General features: G+C 45.1%; 1 protein-coding gene across 1 annotated transcript in view; it reads right to left on the minus strand.

Annotated features, from left to right (window-relative positions):
* Positions 1 to 17356, minus strand: part of LOC307089816 (protein unc-13 homolog B-like) — a gene marked incomplete at its 5' end in the record, with an annotated part of 30779 nt that extends 13423 nt beyond the window's left edge. Inside the window, 17 exons of the mRNA XM_079756247.1 lie at positions 152 to 366; positions 1115 to 1255; positions 1825 to 1914; positions 3847 to 3915; positions 4193 to 4343; positions 4895 to 5058; positions 5429 to 5544; positions 9460 to 9629; positions 10165 to 10306; positions 10689 to 10916; positions 11946 to 12165; positions 12617 to 12622; positions 14408 to 14471; positions 14612 to 14851; positions 15471 to 16498; positions 16786 to 16995; positions 17105 to 17356. Coding sequence (XP_079612373.1) covers positions 152 to 366; positions 1115 to 1255; positions 1825 to 1914; positions 3847 to 3915; positions 4193 to 4343; positions 4895 to 5058; positions 5429 to 5544; positions 9460 to 9629; positions 10165 to 10306; positions 10689 to 10916; positions 11946 to 12165; positions 12617 to 12622; positions 14408 to 14471; positions 14612 to 14851; positions 15471 to 16498; positions 16786 to 16995; positions 17105 to 17356 — 3506 coding nt within the window. The remainder of the gene's footprint in view (positions 1 to 151; positions 367 to 1114; positions 1256 to 1824; positions 1915 to 3846; positions 3916 to 4192; positions 4344 to 4894; positions 5059 to 5428; positions 5545 to 9459; positions 9630 to 10164; positions 10307 to 10688; positions 10917 to 11945; positions 12166 to 12616; positions 12623 to 14407; positions 14472 to 14611; positions 14852 to 15470; positions 16499 to 16785; positions 16996 to 17104) is intronic.
* Positions 17357 to 22830: the final 5474 nt, after the last annotated feature.

The following is a 22830-nucleotide window of genomic DNA, read 5'->3' on the forward strand; positions in this document are numbered from 1 at the left end:
AGTTAAATGAGTAAATAAATATTATTTATATTATGTTGTCATGTCCAATCATATCCATCAGGACAAAGCAAAATCACCAATTCATTGGATGGGTGACTGTGACCTCACCGTGACCTCACCATGACCTAAGCATGACCATGAACAAACTCACTGGTTGATGATGGGTGTGTAGGAGGTCTTGTCCTCCTCGATGATGGACACGATGAGGGTGATGAGTTTGGGCCAGAAGTCCAGGCTCTGGATGCTGGGCTCCTTCTCTGCAGGCGGGCTCTCCTCCTTCTCCTCCTGCTTCTCCTCGGGAGCCTCCCTCTCTTCCTCCTCTCCCTTCTCCGTCTCCTCCGTGGCCTTCTTTGTCTCTGCTTCAGGCTACAGAAGAGGATGTTCGAAAGAGAACTGAGTAGATGTTACTACTGAAAATGGATATCCAACGTGTTCTGTTGCATGTAGTGCTGTGGTGCTTGTATGGTATTGGTGCATTGTATCAGTGTGTGTGTGTGTGTGTGTGTGTGTGTGTGTGTGTGTGTGTATGCGAGAGCGCGAGAGAGAGTATGTTTGTACATGTGTGTGAGAGGAACAAAATGCTTGTGTGCATGTGTGTGGTGTGTGTTACTACTGAAATTGGATATCCAACGTGTTCTTTTGCATGTAGTGCTGTGGTGCTGAGAGGAACAAAATGCTTGTGTGTATGTGTGTGCTGTGTGTGAGAGTGTGGGAATGTGTGCACAAGTAATAAAGAGAAAGTGTGTGTGTGTGTGTATGTATGTGTGTGCGTGTCAGTGTGTGTGTGTGTGTGTGTGTGTGTCAGTGTGTGTGTGTGTGTGTGTGTGTGTGTGTGTGTGTGTGTGTGTGATATACGTGTGTATTGGAGTGTGTTCGGTTCGTGTGCGTTGGAGTGTGTAACAAGTGTGTTAAGGTGTGTGTGTGTGTTTGTGTGTGTGTGTGCGTGTATGTTAGGTGTGTGTGTGTCTGTATGTTAGGTGTATGTGTGTGTTAGGTGTGTGTGTGTGTGTGTGTTTGTGTGTGTGTGTGTGCGTGTATGTTAGGGGTGTCTGTGTGTCTGTATGTTAGGTGTATGTGTGTGTTAGGTGTGTGTGTGTGTATGTGTGTTACTGACCGGTGGGAGCACAGGCTGGAACTGAGAGTTGTAAAGCTGCACACAGTTGTTGAAGATGAAGTCGTAGGTGGAGGTGAGTGAGGCCCTCACACAGTCCCTGACCACCTGAGAGGCCCGCGGGGGGCTGGGAACCTCCAGAACCTGGGGGACCACCAGACATAGAACCACTCGGAACCACAGGAACGTCCACATCAACGAGCATGACAAGATGTAGTACATAAAATACTACATCCTTCAGTATAATCTTTGTTCTTTGAGGATCGGGTACATAGATGTACATGGGTCTTGTTCAATGTTGTCATCCTAGAGACATTATCAGGTATATGGGTCTAGTAGTCATCCTAGAGAGACTATCAGGTACATGAGTCTAGTAGTGATCCTAGAGACAGGATCAGGTACATGAGTCTAGTAGTCATCCTAGAGACATTATCAGGTACATGAGTCTAGTAGTCATCCTAGAGACAGAATCCGGTACATGATTCTAGTAGTCATCCTAGAGAGACTATCAGGTACATGAGTCTTATAGTCATCCTAGAGACAGTATCAGGTACATTAGTCTTAAAGTCATCCTAGAGACAGTATCAGGTACATGAGTCTTATAGTCATCCTAGAGACAGTATCAGGTAGATGGGTCTAATAGTGATCCTAGAGACTGTTTTAGTAGATGGGTCTTATAGTCTTCGTAGAGACAGTACTAGTAGTGTTCTCACCTTCAGCCTGAAGAAGGTGATGCTGGTCAGAAGGTCCACCGTTGACTTGAGGTCCTGGAGGCGGGGTTTACTGGTGGAAGGGAAGTTGTTCTGAAACACAACCACAAAAACACACACACACACAGAGTATAATACACCCCAACACACAACCGATTTACATTCGGAACGACGTGCTAAGCCTGTACGCTACATTGCAGAGGGAATGCTGCTCACGCTAAACACAATCTAATCTAAGATATTTTAACTACATTTTCAATCCCAACTGCATTTAATGTTGTACGTTGACTTTCCGGAACTGTGGGATAAACATATACACTACCTGTCAAACATTGACTTCTCAAGTGACACCAAGGAATGCATCGAAAATGCTCTTCCTGGTACGGCCTTGGCCGTGCCCAGCAGATGCTGTTCTGCTGGGCAAGGTGTTCCCTCGTTTTCTCTGGCTCTACACCTGCTCATTTTGCACACCTGCCATCAATCTCCGGTCATCGTCCCCCCATCGTTCCTCAGCCACTCATCGTCAGATAGTTGATTCAACCACAGTGGTAGAAAACCAGTCTGTGCATAGTGAATGTTGTGTTTCTAAATATATTTTGTGTTCCATGTTACGTTCTGTTCTTAATCTCCATGTTCTCCTTGCTCCAGCATCAACAACCCCGTACCTGCCTGCCATCCACCCTGTGTGCTCCTCCACCTGCCTACCTGCCAGTAGCGCTGCCTGCCTGTCATCCATCCTTGCCTGTCCACCTCCTGTTTATTCCCTACAGCTCACATCCTCCCTACAATAAACTTCTGGTTTAATTCAACCTCTGTTGTCTGTGTCTGAGCTTGGGTTCCCCCCCGTTAGATGCAACAATTCCTCCGTCGGTGTGTGAATGAATGGTTGTTAGTCGCTTTGTGTAAATGTTAGTGGTATACGGGCTGCAAGGCGGTATAACCTTCTCCCCACTGGTGTGAGGTGATCCAGGCCTACCAGGATGCCAGTTGTGCCGGGCACACAGAAATCCCTCCAAAAGGCAAATTAAACAAGGAATCTTCATTTAAATGCAAGCTGTATTTCCCCCCCCCAGAAATGTGAATACTTTATTATTCGAATGTGTCAGACGCAGGGGCATAGGAATGAGTTTAACATTGGGGGGGACACATATCGGAAACCTGACAGATCCGTTAATGGTTTGAAATACAGAAATATGTCATAAATTAACTACACTGAAAAAATTCACAAATATATTTTAATCTACTAAAAAGATACATTTGTAAATGTAAAGGAAAACACGTTTTGAATGGCAGTAAGGAACTGATAAATATCAATTCTTTAATTGCACGCTCAATCATGCAGTTTTTTAGAATAAGAAGCGGTGACAAGACGCTGTGTTACGCTTTCAAAATAAAATAAAATATTTTTCTCCCCCTGGTATAAGTTTTAGGTGGGACAAATGCGCCTGTCTCCAATATTGGAGAGGACACGTCCCCTCCGTCCCCCCCGGTTCCTAAGCCCTTGGTCAGACGTGTATAAAGTCTGAGGATGGTTCAAGGACCACCGGGGTCTGAGCCCGCCAAAGTCAGTGGACAGAACAAACCAAACATATGCGCATTCTCCCACTATCTTCATCAGAGAAACATGCAATGTCTCTGCGTAGCTAGCCAGTTGCTATAGCAACCATCTTGAGACCTTCTACTTTCCAGACAGCGCTGACCTGCCGACTGGGGACAGTCACAGCAGAAACTATTCTTCAGGACTAGGATCACCTTCCCTGTACACCCTAACCCATTTCGTATACTGCTGATAGTTTCATAAAGTCTCTCCTGCAATATATTACTGGCACATACAGTATTCATCATTTAACCTTATGTTATAGTCATGTACGTTTAGTGTTGTGTTTGTAGCTGTAGTTCTGGGTATATATAACAAACTTCTCCGTTCTGGAGTGGTTAAAAACTCAAACATGGAGAGGTTAATGGATGGACAAACTATGTAGATAGACAGTTTAACGAATTTAAGAACTTAGTGATTGGACTTACTCTGTACATAGAGAGGTCGATACGCAGGGAATTGTGGAGCTTGTCGATGATCTTCACAAAACGGTCCTTCTGTTTTAGGGTGACAGAAAGAGAGAGACACACACACACACACAAAAAGACACAGAGAGAGGTAAAGAGGAAGATTATCAGTAGAAAGCCATGACCACATATTGAACCTCTCAGCCTTAAATCCCAGCCTGATTGTGTTACCAAGACGATTAGAGGAAAGTAATTGAAAAAAACTCCCAAATCAAAGAAATTGACAGCAACCAAATGTAGAATGATAATCGTAGCTATAACCATTTGTTTATTAGGTGTGTGTGCATGTGTCCGTGTGTGTTCTCACCCCAAAGTTGGAGGCAATGAAGCGGTCTTGTGCGGTGGCGTTGGTGGAGGCGGTGGGGTGGGCGAACACGGCGTTGATGTTGGCCAGCAGGGTGCTCATCACAGCCGGAAGCCCTGACAGCGTGTACTTAGAGGAGAGGCAGGAGAACTGACTGAAGGAGAGAGACGCAGAGAGAGACACAATGAATTACTATGGTACAGACACATTGGAAGGCGTTCGTTTCCGTTGCCTTTTGTGTGTATTGAATTTCTTCTCAATATCTCAATATCTTTTTGTGTTCGTTTGTTTTCAGCATTTAAGGATTTTTACCACCCCATCCTACCTTAACACCCTGCAACAAATCCAAAGTACACACAACACCATGGAATATCCCCATCCTATCTATCACAAACTCTTAGGTCAATGCTTGGTAGAGGTTAGGGTTGGGTAAGGGTTCATAGGTCATTGCTTTGTATGGGGTTAGGTTTGTGTTGGTTTAGGGTTCATAGGTCATGGCTTGGTATGGGGTTAGGTTAGGGTTGGGCCAGGGTTTATAGGTCATGGCTTGGTATGGGGTTGGGTTAGGGTTGGGTCAGGGTTTATAGGTCATGGCTTGGTATGGGGTTGGGTTGGGGTTAGGTTAGGTTTGGGTTGGGGTTATTAGGTCATGGCTTGGTAGAGGTTAGGGTTAGGTTAGGGTTAGGGTTGGGTTAGGGGTCTTACGTCATGGCCTGGTAGATAGACTCGATGCCGTAGCGCATGGCGAACTCGTCCACGATGTCCTGCTGCAGCTCGTCGAAGTACACCTTCCAGGCATCGTCCCCGCGGGCGGCCGGGACCTTCACCACGCCGCCGCCCTCCACGTACGTGGAGTACTGGAAAATGCTCTGACGGGGAAATCACTCTCTAGGTCATCAGCATGTCATGGAAGACCAATTCTTGGATGAAAAAAACTACATTGATAAAGGTTACATGCGTGTCTACTTGGTGTATGTGTGGTAAGGGTTACATCTGGCAAGGACAGGTGTGCTGTGTGTGCGTCATGTAAACAGGTGCACTCACTGTACACACGTTGTGGAGACTGGGCTGTGTGTACCTCATGTAAACAGGGGTACTGTACATACCTTGTGTAGCAGGTGTGCTGCATGTAGCTCATGTAAACAGGTGTAATTTACATAGGATGTTTAGACTGTGCTGTGTGTACCTCATGTAAACAGGTGTACTGTACATAGGTTATGTAGACTGTGCTGTATGTACCTCATGTAAACAGGTGTACTGTTCGTGGTACGGAGCCACTGTCTTCTCCCCCTCAACCTCCATGCTGATCTGCAGACGGATCGCCCCAGACACGGCTGACCGGTCGGTCCTCTTCTCTGTGGGAAGATAGTAGGGGATGGTGGTTACTACACACTAGGGGTGTCCTCTTCTCTGTGTGGAGATAGAAGGGGATGGTAGTTACTACACATTAGGGGCGTTCTCCAAGTAGTTATATAGTTATTGTTATTTGAGTTATAACAGCCCTATCTTGCACCCAGCGCAATTGACTTTCTACACCGACGCATGTATCGTTGCTAGTTTGTACCAGGTGCAAAGCTGATTTTCCCCCACAGCAAACTCGCGCCACTGAACTTGCGCCCTGAGAAGCGTGTCGGCGAAAAGCAGAGGCGCGTTTCAGTACAAATGATACATGGTGCTATCCTACAGATCGATAAAGCAGTTGCGCAACTGACCGAAAAATACATGGTCTAAGTGCACGAGCGGATAGCGCAGTTGGTGTTGCTATTTTGACATACCATGGCAGGTCGGAACTGCAATGTAAGCTTACACACCAGTAGGCTATACACAATACACAATAATATGGCCTAATTCACACATGGAATAGTGTTTTCTTCTACAACTTCCAAAATACTGAGTCGTCATGTAAATTGCAGCAAAGAAACACCCTAACCCTTAACACACATATGAAATGCGGTCCTGTGGCCGCAACTGTGGGTCTATTTCATGATATGCGGCAATACATTAACACACATAGTTTCTTACCAGTATTGTAAACATTATCGTTATCGACTTGTTATCCTAATATGCATGTGTTCCCCCGTTAATATACATTGCCAGAGACAGTATTATGCGTTACGTGTTTAGTTTGCGTGTGCTTAAACAGATAGAGGCACACGCGCGGCGCGCCCACATTCATTCATTCTTTTTCACACTCACTTGCGGTAAATCTATGTTTTCTCACAATCAAATACTCATCAATCCCAAAAGTTATGGCCTTGTACACGATGTCTTTGTCAAGAAAATTTGTGTTTGCTGTACAGTGTTTGAAGATGCATTGATTTAAAAGGTACCATGGCATGAAAATCTCACTTTATGAGGTTTTCTAACATTAATATGAGCAGTGATGTCAGTAATACGTTACTTAGTAGGCCTCGGATCACTTTTTTCAGTAAAGAGTAACTATTTCCAAACCAGTAATCAGATTAAAGTTACTCATCAAAGTCACTGTGCGTTACTATTTTTTTTACCGGATCACCGATTGGAGTTGAGAGCGATGGAGTGGTGTGTGTGTGTGTGTGTGTGTCTGTCTGTCTGTATGTCTGCCTGTCTGTGTGAGATTGCGTGTGCGTGTGAAGCATAAGACCCCAAAGAATTCAATCCATCAGAGGCGAGTGTCGACCTTGACTCTCCAGAGTCCACGCCACCAGTTGTTATTAGCGGCGGAATTTGTCGCACGGTGCTGTGTGTGTGTGTGTGTGTGTGTGCGTGCGCGCGTGCGTGCGTGCGTGTGTGTGTGTGTGTGTTGCACTGGAGCGACGGCAGCAGAGAGAGCGCGTGGGAGCCTCTACGTTATCGCCAGAGAACTAAACCCACGGGGAGGTCCGAGCAGCTGGAGCGCTAGAACGCGCTGTTCACGTCACGCACGTGGAGATGCGTCCGGTGATTGCCCCGTAAAGCGCGCTGTGATAGTTTGTCTACGCATGAAGCTGTTGAAAGCCGTGTGTCAGTGTGTGCACCCAGGGCCATATCACCAAATGCTGGGCCCTGTATACAAGAGGTACTGATGTGCCCCCCCCCCCGAATTCCCCCTACCAGCCCCCTGCGCAGAAATGCTCTCGTCTCTGGTATTTTCACGAGACTCGTAGAGGGGGTTATCTCAGCCATGGTAAATGAACTGCGACATGGAGGAGAAAGGGATTGTTGCCCGCGATTGTCTCCTGCTTGAGCCTCGCTTCCCGCTGCCCGCTGGCGAGGGACCACCGCCTCGGCGCTGCCCGCTGCAGGAGGCGGTGGTGCCTAAGCGCTGGCCGCTTCCCAGTGCCGAGGCGGTGGTCCCTCTGCAGCGAGGCTCCGGCGGGAGACAATCGTGGTTAACAATCGCGGGCAACAATCCCTTTCTCCTCTATGTCGTGGTTCAGTCAACTCCCGATTGATGTGGACGTGGAAGAACCAGAGACGTCGGACAACCCGACGCAGTCGTTTGAGATTCATAATGTCGTCTCACACAGCTTTTGGCTGTGATAACATATATTATATGATATAGATATCTATGTATAATATGATATTATTTAGATATAGAGTTCCAGGTCTCCCGCCGGAGCACCCGGAGTGTTCTAGAATATTTACAGAACACGGCCAAAGGCTGTGTGTGCCTCGCCATTGCGATACATCCACCGTAAACAGAGCACATGGTACCGTGGCCACAAGCTGCTCAGGGCCACACCCCCAACCTCCTCCTTGACCCGCCTCTCTCCTCCTCATTTGCATTAAAGCTACAGACACTGAAACTGCGTGTTTGGGGAACGCTCAATGTGCGACGGCAGAATTTCGGGAACGTCTTCAAATACTTTGTTAGGGGCCCACTAATATCTATATTAAAGCATCCATAAAGTGGCATGCCATGGGACCTTCAAATACAACTTATTACCGCTGTATCAGCTGTTCCTCCCAAATAATTTAACCAAGGTTATCATTTACCCTAAAACAAGATTTTGTTTTGGAAGGCGGGGATATAGCCTACTTTGCTCAAGTTTATTATTGTTATTATTATTATTTTAACGCATGGCATAGCCTACTACAGTGTTCATTCATGCAGCCCCTATGGAAAAAAAGGGTTTCCACAATCCACATCATCATCATAATATTTCAATTAGCCAAATCGTTTGCATGTTTGTACTCTGTATACCCTACTGGTGTGTAAGCTTATGTTGCAGTTCCGACCTGCCATGGTACGTCAAAATAGCAACACAAACTGCGCTATCCGCTAGTGCACTTAGACCAGGTATTTGTCGGTCAGTTGCGCAACTGCTTTATTGATTATTATTGCCGTGTGTAAACTAGCAAAGATACGTGCGTCGGTGTAGAAAGTAAATTGCGCTGGATGCAAGATAGGGCCCATAGTCTTTTATTAGTGAATCGTTGTGGTCAGAGAGTTGTGCATGTGAAAAGGCGGGTCATTTCATTGGGAAGATGGGGGGACTCAATAGGAGATTCGACAGCATTGCTTGACTTCGAGAAGGAAAGGCCTATATGTAATAAAATAAAAATGTGTGCTGGTGGGGCAATGACTTGCCTTCTGGGACCAATTTGCTTTGTTATGTTTTGCTTTAATTAAAAATCCTTATAATCCTTACCAAGTAATACATTGCTATTATATTGATTACTTTATATGATATTATGCACGTCGTGATATTATAATTTTTATAAATAATTTATTATTAAAAAATATATATATTTGCAGGATTATTATTGTTTTAAAAAGTGGCCGGTGATTTTGCAGACTTTTGAGCGTTTAAACCAAACAACAAAAATCGGGCATCATTCAGCCGCATTTATAAAAAATAAATAATATATGATTTAAAGATCAATCGCCGATGGGTGTAGCTTGACCAATCAGATTGCACTATGCTTAATCGAGGTCGGGGTCAACCCTATGAACACAGGCTTATGGTAAATCCTAGTATCTACCCATGTATAACCAGATATCCAGGGTTAGGGGGAAGGTTAGGGGTTAAAGGTTAGTGGTCGCCCCTACCACCTACCAAGGGTGAACAAGATGTCAAGGGTTAGGGGTTAGGGGTTAAGGTAATGTGTTAGGGTTAGGGGTCGGTCCTACCAACTACCCAGGTTGTACCAGATGTCCAGGGTTAGGGTGAGGGTTAGGGGTCGGTCCTAACACATACCCAGGTTGTACCAGATGTCCAGGGTTAGGGTTAGGGGTCGGTCCTAACACATACCCAGGTTGTACCAGATGTCCAGGGTTAGGGTTAGGGGTCGGTCCTAACACATACCCAGGTTGTACCAGATGTCCATCTCCCCGCTGAGCGTGCGGACCTCGATGATGGTCTGGCCAAGGAAGTCGTCCGACTCTCTCTTCAGACGCTGTTTCATGCGGGACTTGATGTCATCGTCCTCGTCCCAAACACGCAGCTTCATACGGTCTGACGAGTTGTGACACTCACTGGAAACACACACACACACACACACGCACGCACACAGGCATACACGCATACACGCACGCACACACACAAACACACACACACACACGCACATGCACACACACACACACACACACACACGCATGCACACACCACACACACACACACACACACACAAACACACACACACACACACACACACACATATACAAGCATAAATAAAATGTGTGTGGGTGTAAAAAATTGGTCATTGGCATATGTACATATTTCTATATTAAAATGTATAAATGTTGATATATATGTGATTATATGAGTATTTATGTTTGTATACAAGTATATATGTGTGATTATATGTGATTATATGATATTGATTATATGGGCAAATATATGTGATTATATGAGAATATTTCCTATGTATATATATATATATATATATATATATACGCACGTATATATTCTCATATAATCACATATATTTGCTCATATAATCACAAATATATATAAATACAACTCGTCAGACCATATATACTCTATGTGTATTTCTATGTGTATATTTACAAGCTGAAGGCCTGGTCCCAGACAGGGTTCAGGTTGGTGTAGACAGTGTTGGTCCTCTTCTTGTTCTTCCCGATCTGCAGGCTGACGTATGGATCACTGGAACCAGTCCTGTCCTTAGCCTGCAGCCCCTGTGCACTCACCACTGGACATACAACACAATTTACTCCTATATAACCATGCAGATTAGGCAGTAGGGTTGGCGTCTAGGGTTGGGGATCTTGAATCTTTGCATTTCGCCATGACCATTAGGCGTACCATTCAGAATGGAAAGTATGATGCTTCCATTGTCTTGTATTTCAGTACCAAGGCCAGGGGTATTTTATATGAACTCAAGGTGGTCCCGTAAGAGAATATTTCCTCAAGCAAAGGTCCGGGATAGGGATGGTTTATAAGCTTGGGGCTTGAGGTTTAGGGTCTAGGGTCTAGTGTTGTGGGTAGTGGGGCTTGAGGTGTAGGGTCTCGGGTTGTGGTTAGCAGGGCTTTAGGTTTAGGGTCTTTCTAGGGTCTAGGGTCGGGGATAGTACCGTTGACGGTGATCTTGGCCGACCACTTGGACGTTCCATCCAAGACGATCTGCTTGGTGGTCTTCATGTTCTGAGAGTGGACCAGCTTGGTGACGCCAAACACCTTCCGGATCTCGTCGAAGATCTCTGGCTTGTTCCTCTCGCGGATCTTCATGCGGTCCTTCATGGCGGTGATGATGTGCTCCGTCCGGTCCTCACAACCACTCTGGGAGCTCTTCTCTGCCGCTCCTGGGAAAGAAGAGAACAACGTGAAGAAATACATAAGGAAACAAACGTATAGTTAATGGACATAACAAACAAACGAATAGTAAATGGACATAACAAACAAACAAACAGTTAATGGCAATAACAAACAAACAAATAGTTATAGGCAATAACAAACAAACAAATAGATAATGGACATAACAAACAAACAAATAGATAATAGGCATAACAGACTAATGGATAAAGGACATAACAGAGTAATAGATAATTGAGATAACACACACATAAATATAAACATAACAAACTAACAGATAATGGACAAAACAGACTAATGGATAATTGAGATAACACACACATAAATATAAACATAACAAACTAACAGATAATGGACAGAACAGACTAATGGATAATTGAGATAACACACACATACATATGAACATAACAAACTAACAGATAATGGACAGAACAGACTAATGGATAATGGACATAGCAGACTATTTGGTGATGGATTTAACAGATGAATAAATAATGGACATAACAGACTATTAGATAATGGACATAACAAACTATTAGATAATGGACTTAACAGACTAACAGATAATGGACTTAACCAACAAATAAATAATGGCCATAACAAAGTAATAGATGATGAAATAACAGACTTATAATTAATGACCATTGCAAACTAATACATAATGGACATAACTGACTTATTGATCTTTTACATTACAGGCCAAAAGAACAGGCAATAAGATAATGGACCTAACAGACCAACGGATAATGATGTAACAGGCTACTAAATAACGGGCAAAGCAGAGTAATAGATAATGGACGTAGAAGACTAATATAATGGACATAACAGACTAATATAATGGACATAACAGACTAATAGAAGGGACATAACAGACATATATATTAGACAAAACAGACAAATATAACGGTAACAAAAAACGTATATAATGGACATAACAGGATACTATAGAATGGACATAACAGACTAATGTTATGGACATCACAGAACAATGTAATGGAAATAACAGACTATTGGCTCACTTTGAAGGCAGTCAGCATTAAGCAGCTCCTGGCACTTCTCGTGAACTTTGACCCCGCACTCGGTGCACCGCATGCCCTGGCGGGCGAGGCCCCAGAGGAGGCCCTCACACTCGTAGCAGTAGGTGGGCGCGGTGGCCGTCCACACCTGGAACTGATGGGGGTCGGTGCAGGAGATGGGGTAGATCAAGGCCTGCAGCGTCTTCCTGTACACATGCATCTTCTGTTGGGGGAGACAGGGAGAGAGAGAAAGATCAATCACTGATCAAATACTACCTCCAACTAACTTTAAACAGGGAAACAACTGTATGGATTATCTGTGTGTGTGTGTGTGTGTGTGTGTGTGTGTGTGTGTGTGTGTGTGTGTGCGCGTTCGTGCGTGCGCTTCTGAGTGTCTTACTAGCTGCTCATCCTTGTCTGGAGGGTGAGTTACGAGTCCATCTCTGCGAGACTGGATCATCAACTGGAAGTGAAGATGTTACATTTACAAATTGACTGACTTTAAATTAAACCAATTGACTGAGTTAAAATATAACTAAGATACTAAGTATGAAATAGATAAAGCTGAGTTATGCAGGTCTTAAAAACAACTTCATTTGATAACCATCATGTATAATCAAGAATGTGATAATACATGATGGTTCCCCTTTGAGACACACTGCTGTCTTACTTACCATAGCCTGGCGGAGTGAAAGACAGGTGAAGAGACAGAGAAACAGACGGTTGTCAATAGAAAGATCAATTGATTTGACGCAGGGCATTGACCAGCTCAAACAGTTCTTACATAAAGAGTTTTGTTAGGGTCAGTACTCACCAATTCACTGAACAGCGGGATGGGCCGTCTCTTATGAAGGACTGGCACACTGTAAATACCACAAGCAAACACACACACACACACACACACACACACACACACACACACACACACACACACACACACACACAAACCGGTACACACATAGACAATTATTTATAGAACACCCAAGGAAATCAAATCTGCACAGTGTTCTGAATTCCCCTATGTATTTGTCTGATTTGGTATTTCTGTCAGGCAGATAGTAATGCGCCCTTACCACTAGGTGGGGTCCTTTTCCTTTTGGTAAACATTGATGCGCAGTCGCGCATTAATCTAGTTAGTTCTACCACGTAACATGGAGCAAGTGTGCGTGTGCGTTCTTGACCAAGTGAGTCATTCTTTGATATTTATATTGATATTTTGTATATACAAATAGTAAGAACAGTACAGTTCACTTATATGTTAATGTTGTGTCAATAAGTTCCACCTGTTCAAGTGTTGCGCAACTTTACCGTGCATTCACGTCGCAGCCGCGATTGCTTTCACATCACGGCCATTACACATGCGCTCATTCGGAGCACTGTAAATCATTTATTATTTCACTGTTGTAGCCAGTTCAGTTTTGTACTTATATTTGGTTGCATTTTGGTTACATTTCAGATATCACACACATTTGACATCCCAAATCCTGTATGCACCTGCATCTACATAAAGACCCTGAAACCAATCGCTGCCTACTCTACTCCTTACAAGAGCCCCGCTGTGGATAGAGCAATCAACCCTTAACTCAGATAAAATTACATCCTTCAATTATCAATACACAGTGAAGCAAATGTAAATGTCAAAAATCATCCTATGGTCCAAATGGGACACTATGACTTACATAAGGCCTACCGGCCATCAACCGTCTTGAAGACCCTTGGAGTGGTGGTCTTACACACACACACACACACACACACACACACACACACACACACACACACACACACACACACACACACACACACACACACACATACACACACTGACCTTGGCTTGGCCCGTTGGTGTTTGTTGGCGGTGCCATCTTGATTGCAGCTCTGAAACAATCACAGGTCAATTAAAAATATATATATACATTTATTGAAATTGCCCTAGTCCTAAATCTCATATAGGAATGGTACGGGAAGAACGATAAGAGGAGGAAGATAAGGGAAAGAATAAGGGGCAGGTGGAAGTAGAGAGAAGAGAGAAGATAAGGGAATGAGGGAGGAGTGGAAGGAGAGAAGAGAGAATAAATCTGGAGGACATGGGTTTGAGAAGGAACACATAGGAATATACATATACATATAGGAAGAGATTGGTTGAACTTCTGAATTTCATGCCAAATGAGAAGTTACAGCTCCCACCTCCAAGAGAACAGTCAGTTTGACGGTCATAGTACTATCATTCTAACAATGGTTAACAAATGGTTATGATTGTACCAGAGTTATTATTCCATCAGATTATTCTACCAGATAGTAATGATTCTGTCAGAGATAGTTATCATTCAACCAGAGATAATTCTGAAATCAAAATCGTTACCATTTGTTGCATGATGAAAACCTGATGAAAACAATATCTAAAAAGGGATGAAATCGGAGAAAACCGGCCTAGTAATGTTCCTTACATTAGAAAGCTGCACCCTGACTTTGTTGTAGGCCTTGATCCAGCGCACCAAGGATAGGGAGCAGGGAAGAGTGCTGTCTTCAAACCTGGAACAACAGAGTGATTACATGATGTTTAACAAAGAAAGCTCAGTCATACAGAGTCCAATCATGGTCATTATCCAGTTATTATCTTGCTAACCTACCGAGTGTACTGAAATGGTAACAGTATCAGAGGGCCAACTCACCTGCCGTTGATCTGAGGTGTTTCACACATAGCCACGGCTGGACCGACCAAGAGGGCAGAGGAGTCCTTCAGGTTTTTGTTGGATCCAGCTCGTGAATGCTGTGCCGTCTCAGCATTCTCTTCCTCTCCTCCTCCCGGTTGCCCTGGCAACGGTGGCAGGCTGTGAGCAATGTGCTCAGGACTGACCTGAGAGCTGGCCTGGCTGAGGTTTCCTGATGAGCTGAAACGACCGTCTCCCTGACTGCAGTCGGGTCAAGAAACACAGGGTTTATGTTTAGTGGTGTATTGACCAGAATATACACATAGTGGCCATTTTTATCCACAACGAGTAACAAAGAAACTTCTATACATCCCAAAAAGAAAGTTAAGGTGGGCCTGTCTTGGAGAAACAGCATCAACATGTATCCATGAAAGTATGGGGGGATTGACTCTGGATCAATAAAAAGATCTTAAAAGGATACTAAAACTTTACAACTATATGCATAAAAAATTGAAAAGAAAAGAAAAGGGAGGGGATAGTAGGCCACTGAATCCAGTAGGTGTGATTCCAGTTTTATAACTGGAATTTTTGAATAATTATACACATTATATTATAACTGCTTTCTAGCCGGGTGCTATTATGTTTCAAATTTGTTATTTAGTGTTCCTTTGGAAAGGGACAAATTAATCCCTGTTTATTCCATTTTTTCCACATTGTTTTTGTGTTGGGAAAGAAGGACGTGGACATTGAAACAGCGAACATCACAGCACGAAAGGGTGGAGAAAGGAAATGGCCTGAAGGACAACAGAATGATAAAGGAAAAGGGGAAGTGCTATACACTAGGGGTCCTTGTCTTCAACAGGTAGAGTATTATACTAGCCTTTGAACTGGCTCCTTCTTGAACTCCTCTGTGTCGTGGACAGCGGTCTCCTCCTTGGTTACTTGAGCAGATGAGACTAAAACGTCTTCAGAAAATCTTGAGGGGACGATACCTTCCTCGAGGGATAAGGAGTGGAATCCCGACAACGCTGAGCCCGTTTTGGGTGATTCTGTTGGCTCTTCTGTGTCACTTACATCTGCACTGCCCGTCTCGTCTGAACCAGAAGACATTCCCTCTGTCTCTAGTTGGCCGACCTCGTCCGCCAGTTTAGGACTCTGAGGTTGGCTAGTGACTACTTGAGGCGTTCCTTCGGCTTTCGAGGAATCTGAGGCTCCGAACATAGAACCGAATTTCATTCCAAACACAGATGAACTGTTTGATGGGTCCTCATTCCCAGCAGGTTTTTCTTCCTGGAAGATTCCAGCGGAGAGGTTTTTAAACCCTGTGAAGAGGCCACCATCTGTCTGGGGTGGCTGTGGAGTCTTTGCAGCAAGGACTGGAGAAGGACTGGTGGAGAAAAGAGAACCCAGAGAGGAAGCACCATCAGCGGCTCCAGACATGAAGCCAAACTTGGGAGCAGTCAGCCTTGGAATTTCAAACATGCCTTTGTGTTCCGGAGCTAGAGGTGCATCAGTCTTGGGTTCTGGAGCTGGAGGTGTATCAGCCTTGGGTCCTGGAGCTTGAGGTGCATCAGCCTTGGGTTCTGGAGCTGAAGGTACATCAGCCTTGGGTTCTGAAGCCAGCTGTGGTCCAGCTTCGGAGTCCTTGGACAGTCCAACAGATTCATGGCCTGCTTCTTCTTCTACCGGCTCAGTAACATCACATTCTTGTGTCACCGTTTTGTCTGCTCGTTCTGCGTTTTCGATTAGGCCTTTTTCAGGAACCTCAGATTCTTGAGTTATTTCAGGATTTTTCTCTTCAGTTGTACATGCATTCTCAATATCTGTATTTTCTTTGTCTTTGTGGTCATCTTGCCTAATCTGTGTTTCAAGAGGCTGGGATTCACTAGATTTTGTGGCCTCTTGTCCCTTGAAAATACCAAACAGGTCACTTGTAAGGGACTCTGTAGGAAGGCCGGTTGAAAGGCCAAATAATGAACTTTTCTGTTCTTGCTTTGGCTGAGCAGGTGCTGATCCAAAGAAGGAACCTGGGGAACTTGAGAAAAAGCCACCAGTATTGGCTGGTTTGCTTGGTGCACTCGGGGTAGAGAACATAGACATAAAGTTTGAAAATGGAGCGGGTTCTGGGGACTTCTGAGGTACTGGATGCCTTGGACCAGCCAATTGTGGACCAGCCATTCTAGGACCTCCAATACCAGGTCCTCCACCTCTAGGTCCTCGCACTCTAGGTCCGCCCATTCTGGGTCCTTCAAATCTGGGTCCTTGTGAGGCAGGGAATCTAGCCACACCTTGTCCTTGTGGCTGAATTTGTGGTGGATGTCCAGCAGATTCCCTTGAAGGACCTTTTGGAGGACATGTTGGAGGATCATCAGCCGGCGGCTGAGAGATAACTGATTTCTCCAGGTCTGTTGTCAAAACAGAGACATCTAAATGTTTGCTTTGGGAAGTGACCGCACTACTAGCAGCTGAGTTGTTTTTTTCAGGACTACATGTGTTTGATTCTATTTCAGACACCGTTTGATCCTTGGTGTCATCCGTTTCTGCATCACCAGTTGCTATCAAAGGTTCCTCAGTAGGTTTGCCCAGCTGTTCAACAGCTGCCAGTGGTGAAGAGATGTCAATGGCCATAGGTTCATCGGTGGGCTTCTCTTCTTTTCTCTCGGTTGTCTCCTCAGCAGATTCCACCGCATATGATCCTGATGCTTTGTTGAAATCATCTGGGATTCCCTCTGGAACAGTTTCTTTGACTTCCTGAGGCTTTTCCATTTCAGCTATTTCTATAACATCAGGAGTAAGATTGGATACCCTATCAGCAATTTTAGATATTTCAGATATTTCCTTAGTTTCATTTGTTTCTTCTACCTTAGGTTCAACTTTGCCTTCCAATTCCCTGACATCTTCAGTTTTCCTTGTGACACACTTGGCCATTTCCTCTGAGGGCCCATGTTGCTCACATGGCTCCAGTCCAACATGGTCAGTAGACGGAGGGTGAGGCAAGTCAATCGTCTTTTCCTGTTTGCCAGTTGAGAGAGCAGTACACTCTATAACGTTAATGCTCATTTCCATAGTTGAGTCTCTATTGTCTGTTTGGAGCTTCCCTTCTATTGTGAGTTTGGGCTCAAGTATAATTTCCACTCCTGGTATTTTATCACCTATTACATCATCTGAAATTTCTTGCCGACACATTTGCACTTTATTATCGTCATTGACAGCCTCAAGTCCTGATGTAGCTCCTATTGGTCCAGCTGGTGCAGCCTCAGGTCCTGATATAGCTTCTATTGGTCCAGGTGGTTCAGACTCAGGTCCTGGTGTAGCTCCTATTGGTCCAGGTGGTGCAGCCTCAGGTCCTGGTGTAGCTCCTATTGCTCCAGGTGGTGCAGCCCCAGTTACTGATGTAGTTACTATGGATTCAGGTGGTGCAGCCTCAGGTCCTGATGTAGTTACTATGGGTCCAGGTGGTGCAGCCTCAGGTCCTGATGTAGTTACTATGGGTCCAGGTGGTGCAGCCTCATGTCCTGATGTGGTTACTATGGGTCCAGGTGGTGCAGCCCCAGGTCCTGATGTAGTTACTATGGGTCCAGGTGGTGCAGCCTCAGGTCCTGAAGTAGTTACTATGGGTCCAGGTAGTGCAGCCTCAGGTCCTGATGTAGTTACTATGGGTCCAGGTGGTGCAGCCCTAGGTCCTGATGTAGATACTATGGGTCCAGGTGGTGCAGCCTCAGGTCCTGATGTAGTTACTATGGGTCCAGGTGGTGCAGCCTCAGGTCCTGATGTAGTTGCTATGGGTCCAGGTGGTGCAGCCCCAGGTTCTGATGTAGTTACTATTGGTCCAAGTGGTGCAGCCTCAGGTTCTGATGTAGTTACTATGGGTCCAGGTGGTGGTCCTCTGGGTCCTGGTATAGCTCCTCTCATTCCAGGTGGATGGCCTCTAGTGTCGGGCGTAGCTCCTCTTGGTCCTGGTGTAGCTCCTCTCGGTCCAGGTGGATGCCCTCTGGTTCCGGGCATAGCTCCTTTAGGTCCGGGCGTAGCTCCTCTTGGTCTTGGTGTAGCTCCCCTTTGTGGGGTCTGGGTACTGGGCCCTCCAAACATTGAAAAGAACCCTGCCCCAGGAGATTCTTTAGGTGCGTTTGAACCTGGAATGATGCTGCCAAATAATGAAGACCCCCGTGGAGGGGCTTCCACTCCAGCTGGCCCTTGTGGACTTGGTGGCTGCTGTGTGGCAGGTCCACCAAACATTGAAAATATACCTTTTCCTGTAGGTTCTTGTGGTGGTGGGGCTTCAACTCCAGCTGGCCCTTGTGGACTTGGTGGCTGCTGTGTGGCTGGTCCACCAAACATTGAAAATATACCTTTTCCTGTAGGTTCTTGTGGTGGTGGGGCTTCAACTCCAGCTGGCCCTTGTGGACTTGGTGGCTGCTGTGTGGCAGGTCCACCAAACATTGAAAATATACCTTTTCCTGTAGGTTCTTGTTGTGGTGGGGCTTCAACCCCAGCTGGCCCTTGTGGACTTGGTGGCTGCTGTGTGGCAGGTCCACCAAACATTGAAAATATACCTTTTCCTGTAGGTTCTTGTTGTGGTGGGGCTTCAACTCCAGCTGGCCCTTGTGAACTTGGTGGCTGCTGTGTGGCAGGTCCACCAAACATTGAAAATATACCTTTTCCTGTAGGTTCTTGTGGTGGTGGGGCTTCAACTCCAGCTGGCCCTTGTGGACTTGGTGGCTGCTGTGTGGCTGGTCCACCAAACATTGAAAATATACCTTTTCCTGTAGGTTCTTGTGGTGGTGGGGCTTCAACTCCAGCTGGCCCTTGTGGACTTGGTGGCTGCTGTGTGGCAGGTCCACCAAACATTGAAAATATACCTTTTCCTGTAGGTTCTTGTGGTGGTGGGGCTTCAACTCCAGCTGGCCCTTGTGGACTTGGTGACTGCTGTGTGGCTGGTCCACCAAACATTGAAAATATACCTTTTCCTGTAGATTCTTGTGGTGGTGGGGCTTCCACTCCAGCTGGCCCTTGTGAACTTGGTGGCTGTTGTGTGGATGGTCCACCAAACATTGAAAATATACCTTTTCCTGTAGGTTCTTGTGGAGGAGGTTCTTGAGGAGCAATAATAGTAGTAGTGGAGGCAAGTGGAGTAGGGGTAGTTGGAGCACTTGATCCACCGAACATGGAGAAAAGGCTCTTTCCAGGAGGCTCCTCTGACTCTGAGGCTGATGGTGTTGGGGAACTGAGTTCCTGTGAATTCTGCGTAGTTGAACCACCAAACATAGAGAGCAGTCCTCCTGGGGTATCTGTGGTAGAAGAACCAGGAAGAATGCCACCAAGAATTGATGATCCAGTCTGCAAAGAGTTTTGCTGTGATGTTACTGTGGCACTGCCAAACATTGAAAATAAGCCTTTGCTTGGTTGTTCTTTAAGAGGTTCTGAATCTAGCTGGTCCACTTTAGATGTTGTTGTCTCTTCCTTAGGTAGGCATTCCTGATGAGATGATATAACAAGACTTGACTCTCTAACATCCTTATCAGCTTGGTCATCAATAGGTTGAACTTCAAACAGAATTGGAGATACTTCTTTACTGGACAACTCATCTGGAGACTTCAGTGCCTCAGGCTGCTCTAAAGTTTTATCATCCAAAAGCCTTTCTTCAATTTGTCTTTCAACTTCATCAGAAGATATGGCTTCTTCTGACATATTTTCCAAAGTACCAAGTTCCTCTCCAACTAAAGCTTTTTCCTGTGTTTGAGCAGGAGCTGTCAATTCTTGAGTCACATGGCAGTGTTCTTTGTATAATTGACCAGTACAAGGTTCAGCAGTTGAAGAGATCTCAGATTTTACTTCAGTGTCCTCAGGCTGAGTATCATCCAACATGTGTGATTTATGTTCATCTTCCTGGGAATGCTCCACTAAAATAGGCTTTTTCAGATCAACTGATGCCTCTTTGGCTATCGTACTCTTAAAATCTTGTATTGTTGCTGAGTCTTTGCTGTTAGGGAGCACAACCTCGGGAGGTGTAGTTGTGTTACAAACTGTATCTGGAGACTGCTCTGGACTCCTTGAACCTGTCAGCTCATTTTCCAGGAATTCCTCCTCTGGTGAACTAGCAGAAGAGACAAAAATATGTGGTAATCTAATGTATGGTCTTTGCTCAGTGGGATCAAAGCCTGGTTCAACTGGTAGTGTTTCTGAGTTTCCAATGGCAATGTACATTGGCCTAGGGGAATCTACTTTTTCCAATGGTACATTTGCTGTACCACTGAACGACACCTCCCTAACATTAGCAGAGTGCATCTTTGATGAAATAGCTTGTTCTGTGTCTTCCAAGGTTTGAAGCTGTTTTTCCATTGTGAGAATAGGCAACTCCCTACCCATTGACTTGCTTGTTGGGCTGGCATTAGCTGTTGTGTAGGATGCTGTTTGCTCAGGGCATTCAGTGGCAGGAGAGAATAATATTTCAGGGCCGGTTTGAGGGATTTTGTGATCAGCAGTTGTCGATACATTTTGAGATTGTTGTTGTCTGACAACTGCAGGTTTAGTCGCAAAACTGGCATTTGCGGCTAAACCACTAAACTTTGATACCAAACTCTGGACAGAACCGGGCCCAGCTGAGGATTGGCTGGAATGCATTTCTATGCTTGGGTTGCCAAGATTCTGGGGCAACAATGCTAGAGGTTGCGTTGTGAAGCCACTTCTTTCTGAGACCACAGGTTGAATTGTACCATCAGCATGTAGGACCATGACAGGACATTTGCTTGATCCATACTGTATTGGCACTTGATCAGGTTCCCTGTTAGCCATAGCGACTGGAGGGGCACTCTTCTGCTGCACATTCCAAGATTGAGGAGGATGTGAAACAGATCTACCCTGCACTAGCTGAGTGCTGGAATAGGGCAGCGTTTGTGGTTGAGCTGTAGATGTAGATACTGAATGCTGACGACTAGTCATTGCTCCAACCTCAAATATGCTTTCATCAATGCTTCCCATACTTTCAAGGGTTTGCTGTTTAATGAGAATTGGTCTTGAGGGCATGGAATGTGGGCCAAGTGTAGTTTGTTGCAAGAGTGTTGGTTGAGCACCATGTTTATTTGGGAGGAAGTCAACCCCTGCACTTGCCTGCTGCTGCTGAGACTGTTGGACCGCTTGCTGCATTGGGTGCGGCTGATATTGAAACTTTTGGGATTCAATGATATGTGAAGTATTGAGCTGCTGGTAGGTAATTTCTTGTGCGACTACAGATATCCTGCCATGTGTATCCTGAGTTGGAGGCATGGGAGACACACTTGCCATGTGAATGAGCATTGAAGTATGGGCAGCAGACTGGGTTTGTGTAACATTTAAGTTGGGCAGTGGTACAGCATTTCCCCTGGATGGTAGAGCAGATTGTTCACCTAAATGGTTCGCAATTCTATCTTTCTCAGCTAATTGTGGTTTCTGATATGAAGAACGCAATATATTTTCCCTCAACAAATAATGGGTAGCTGGAGGAGTGGATGTGTGCTCAAGGTGATACAGGTGAAGAGTGGAAAAGTCCTCTGCTGCTTCATCAGTATGGATAACACATCTACTGTCTGGAACGGTCACAGTTAGATCAACTATATCTTGGCGGGTTTTCTTCATTGAATAAAAGACCCTTTGTCTTCTATCATCAATTTCCTGTTTTGCCATTATCGTGAAATCCACAGGCATTCCAGCTGCATGTTCAGTATATGATTGATCAATAACTCTGGTTGCTTTGGGGATTTCTTGTGCAGAGAAATCCATGGGTGTGTTTTGAGACTGAGGGCCATCATGTATATTTGATCTGTTAAGCTGCAATTTCTTTTTTGTCTTAACTGCACATGATATGGGATCTTCTGTTCCGATGTCCTGTGTTGGCTGCAGCGACAAAGTTCTGTTTAGCATCTGAGGCTTTGACTGAGTGGGCTCTACGACTAGTGATAGGCCTACAGAGCTGTTCCATGGTAGGCTTTGCCTGTCCCTTATCAGTGGTACAACAGTGTTCAGATCCACAGGTTGTTCTGCTGATTTCTGCAGTTGTACTGGAGACATATCTAAAAGCCCTTTAATGGAATTGGCTGGTGCTGACACTGTTTGGTAGGTTTGGTTGTATAGAGGAGAACATAAAGCAATAGATACACCTCTGAAAGATGTGTGTTGTTGTTGATATTGGGTACTAGCCTGTGTCTGTTGGCTTATATGCTGCTCTTCGGATGATGTCTGTTCAACAATCAAAGGAACACCAACAG

Source organism: Pollachius pollachius (genome assembly GCF_949987615.1).
Source record: "Pollachius pollachius genome assembly, chromosome: 1".
NCBI classification, from domain to species: domain Eukaryota; kingdom Metazoa; phylum Chordata; class Actinopteri; order Gadiformes; family Gadidae; genus Pollachius; species Pollachius pollachius.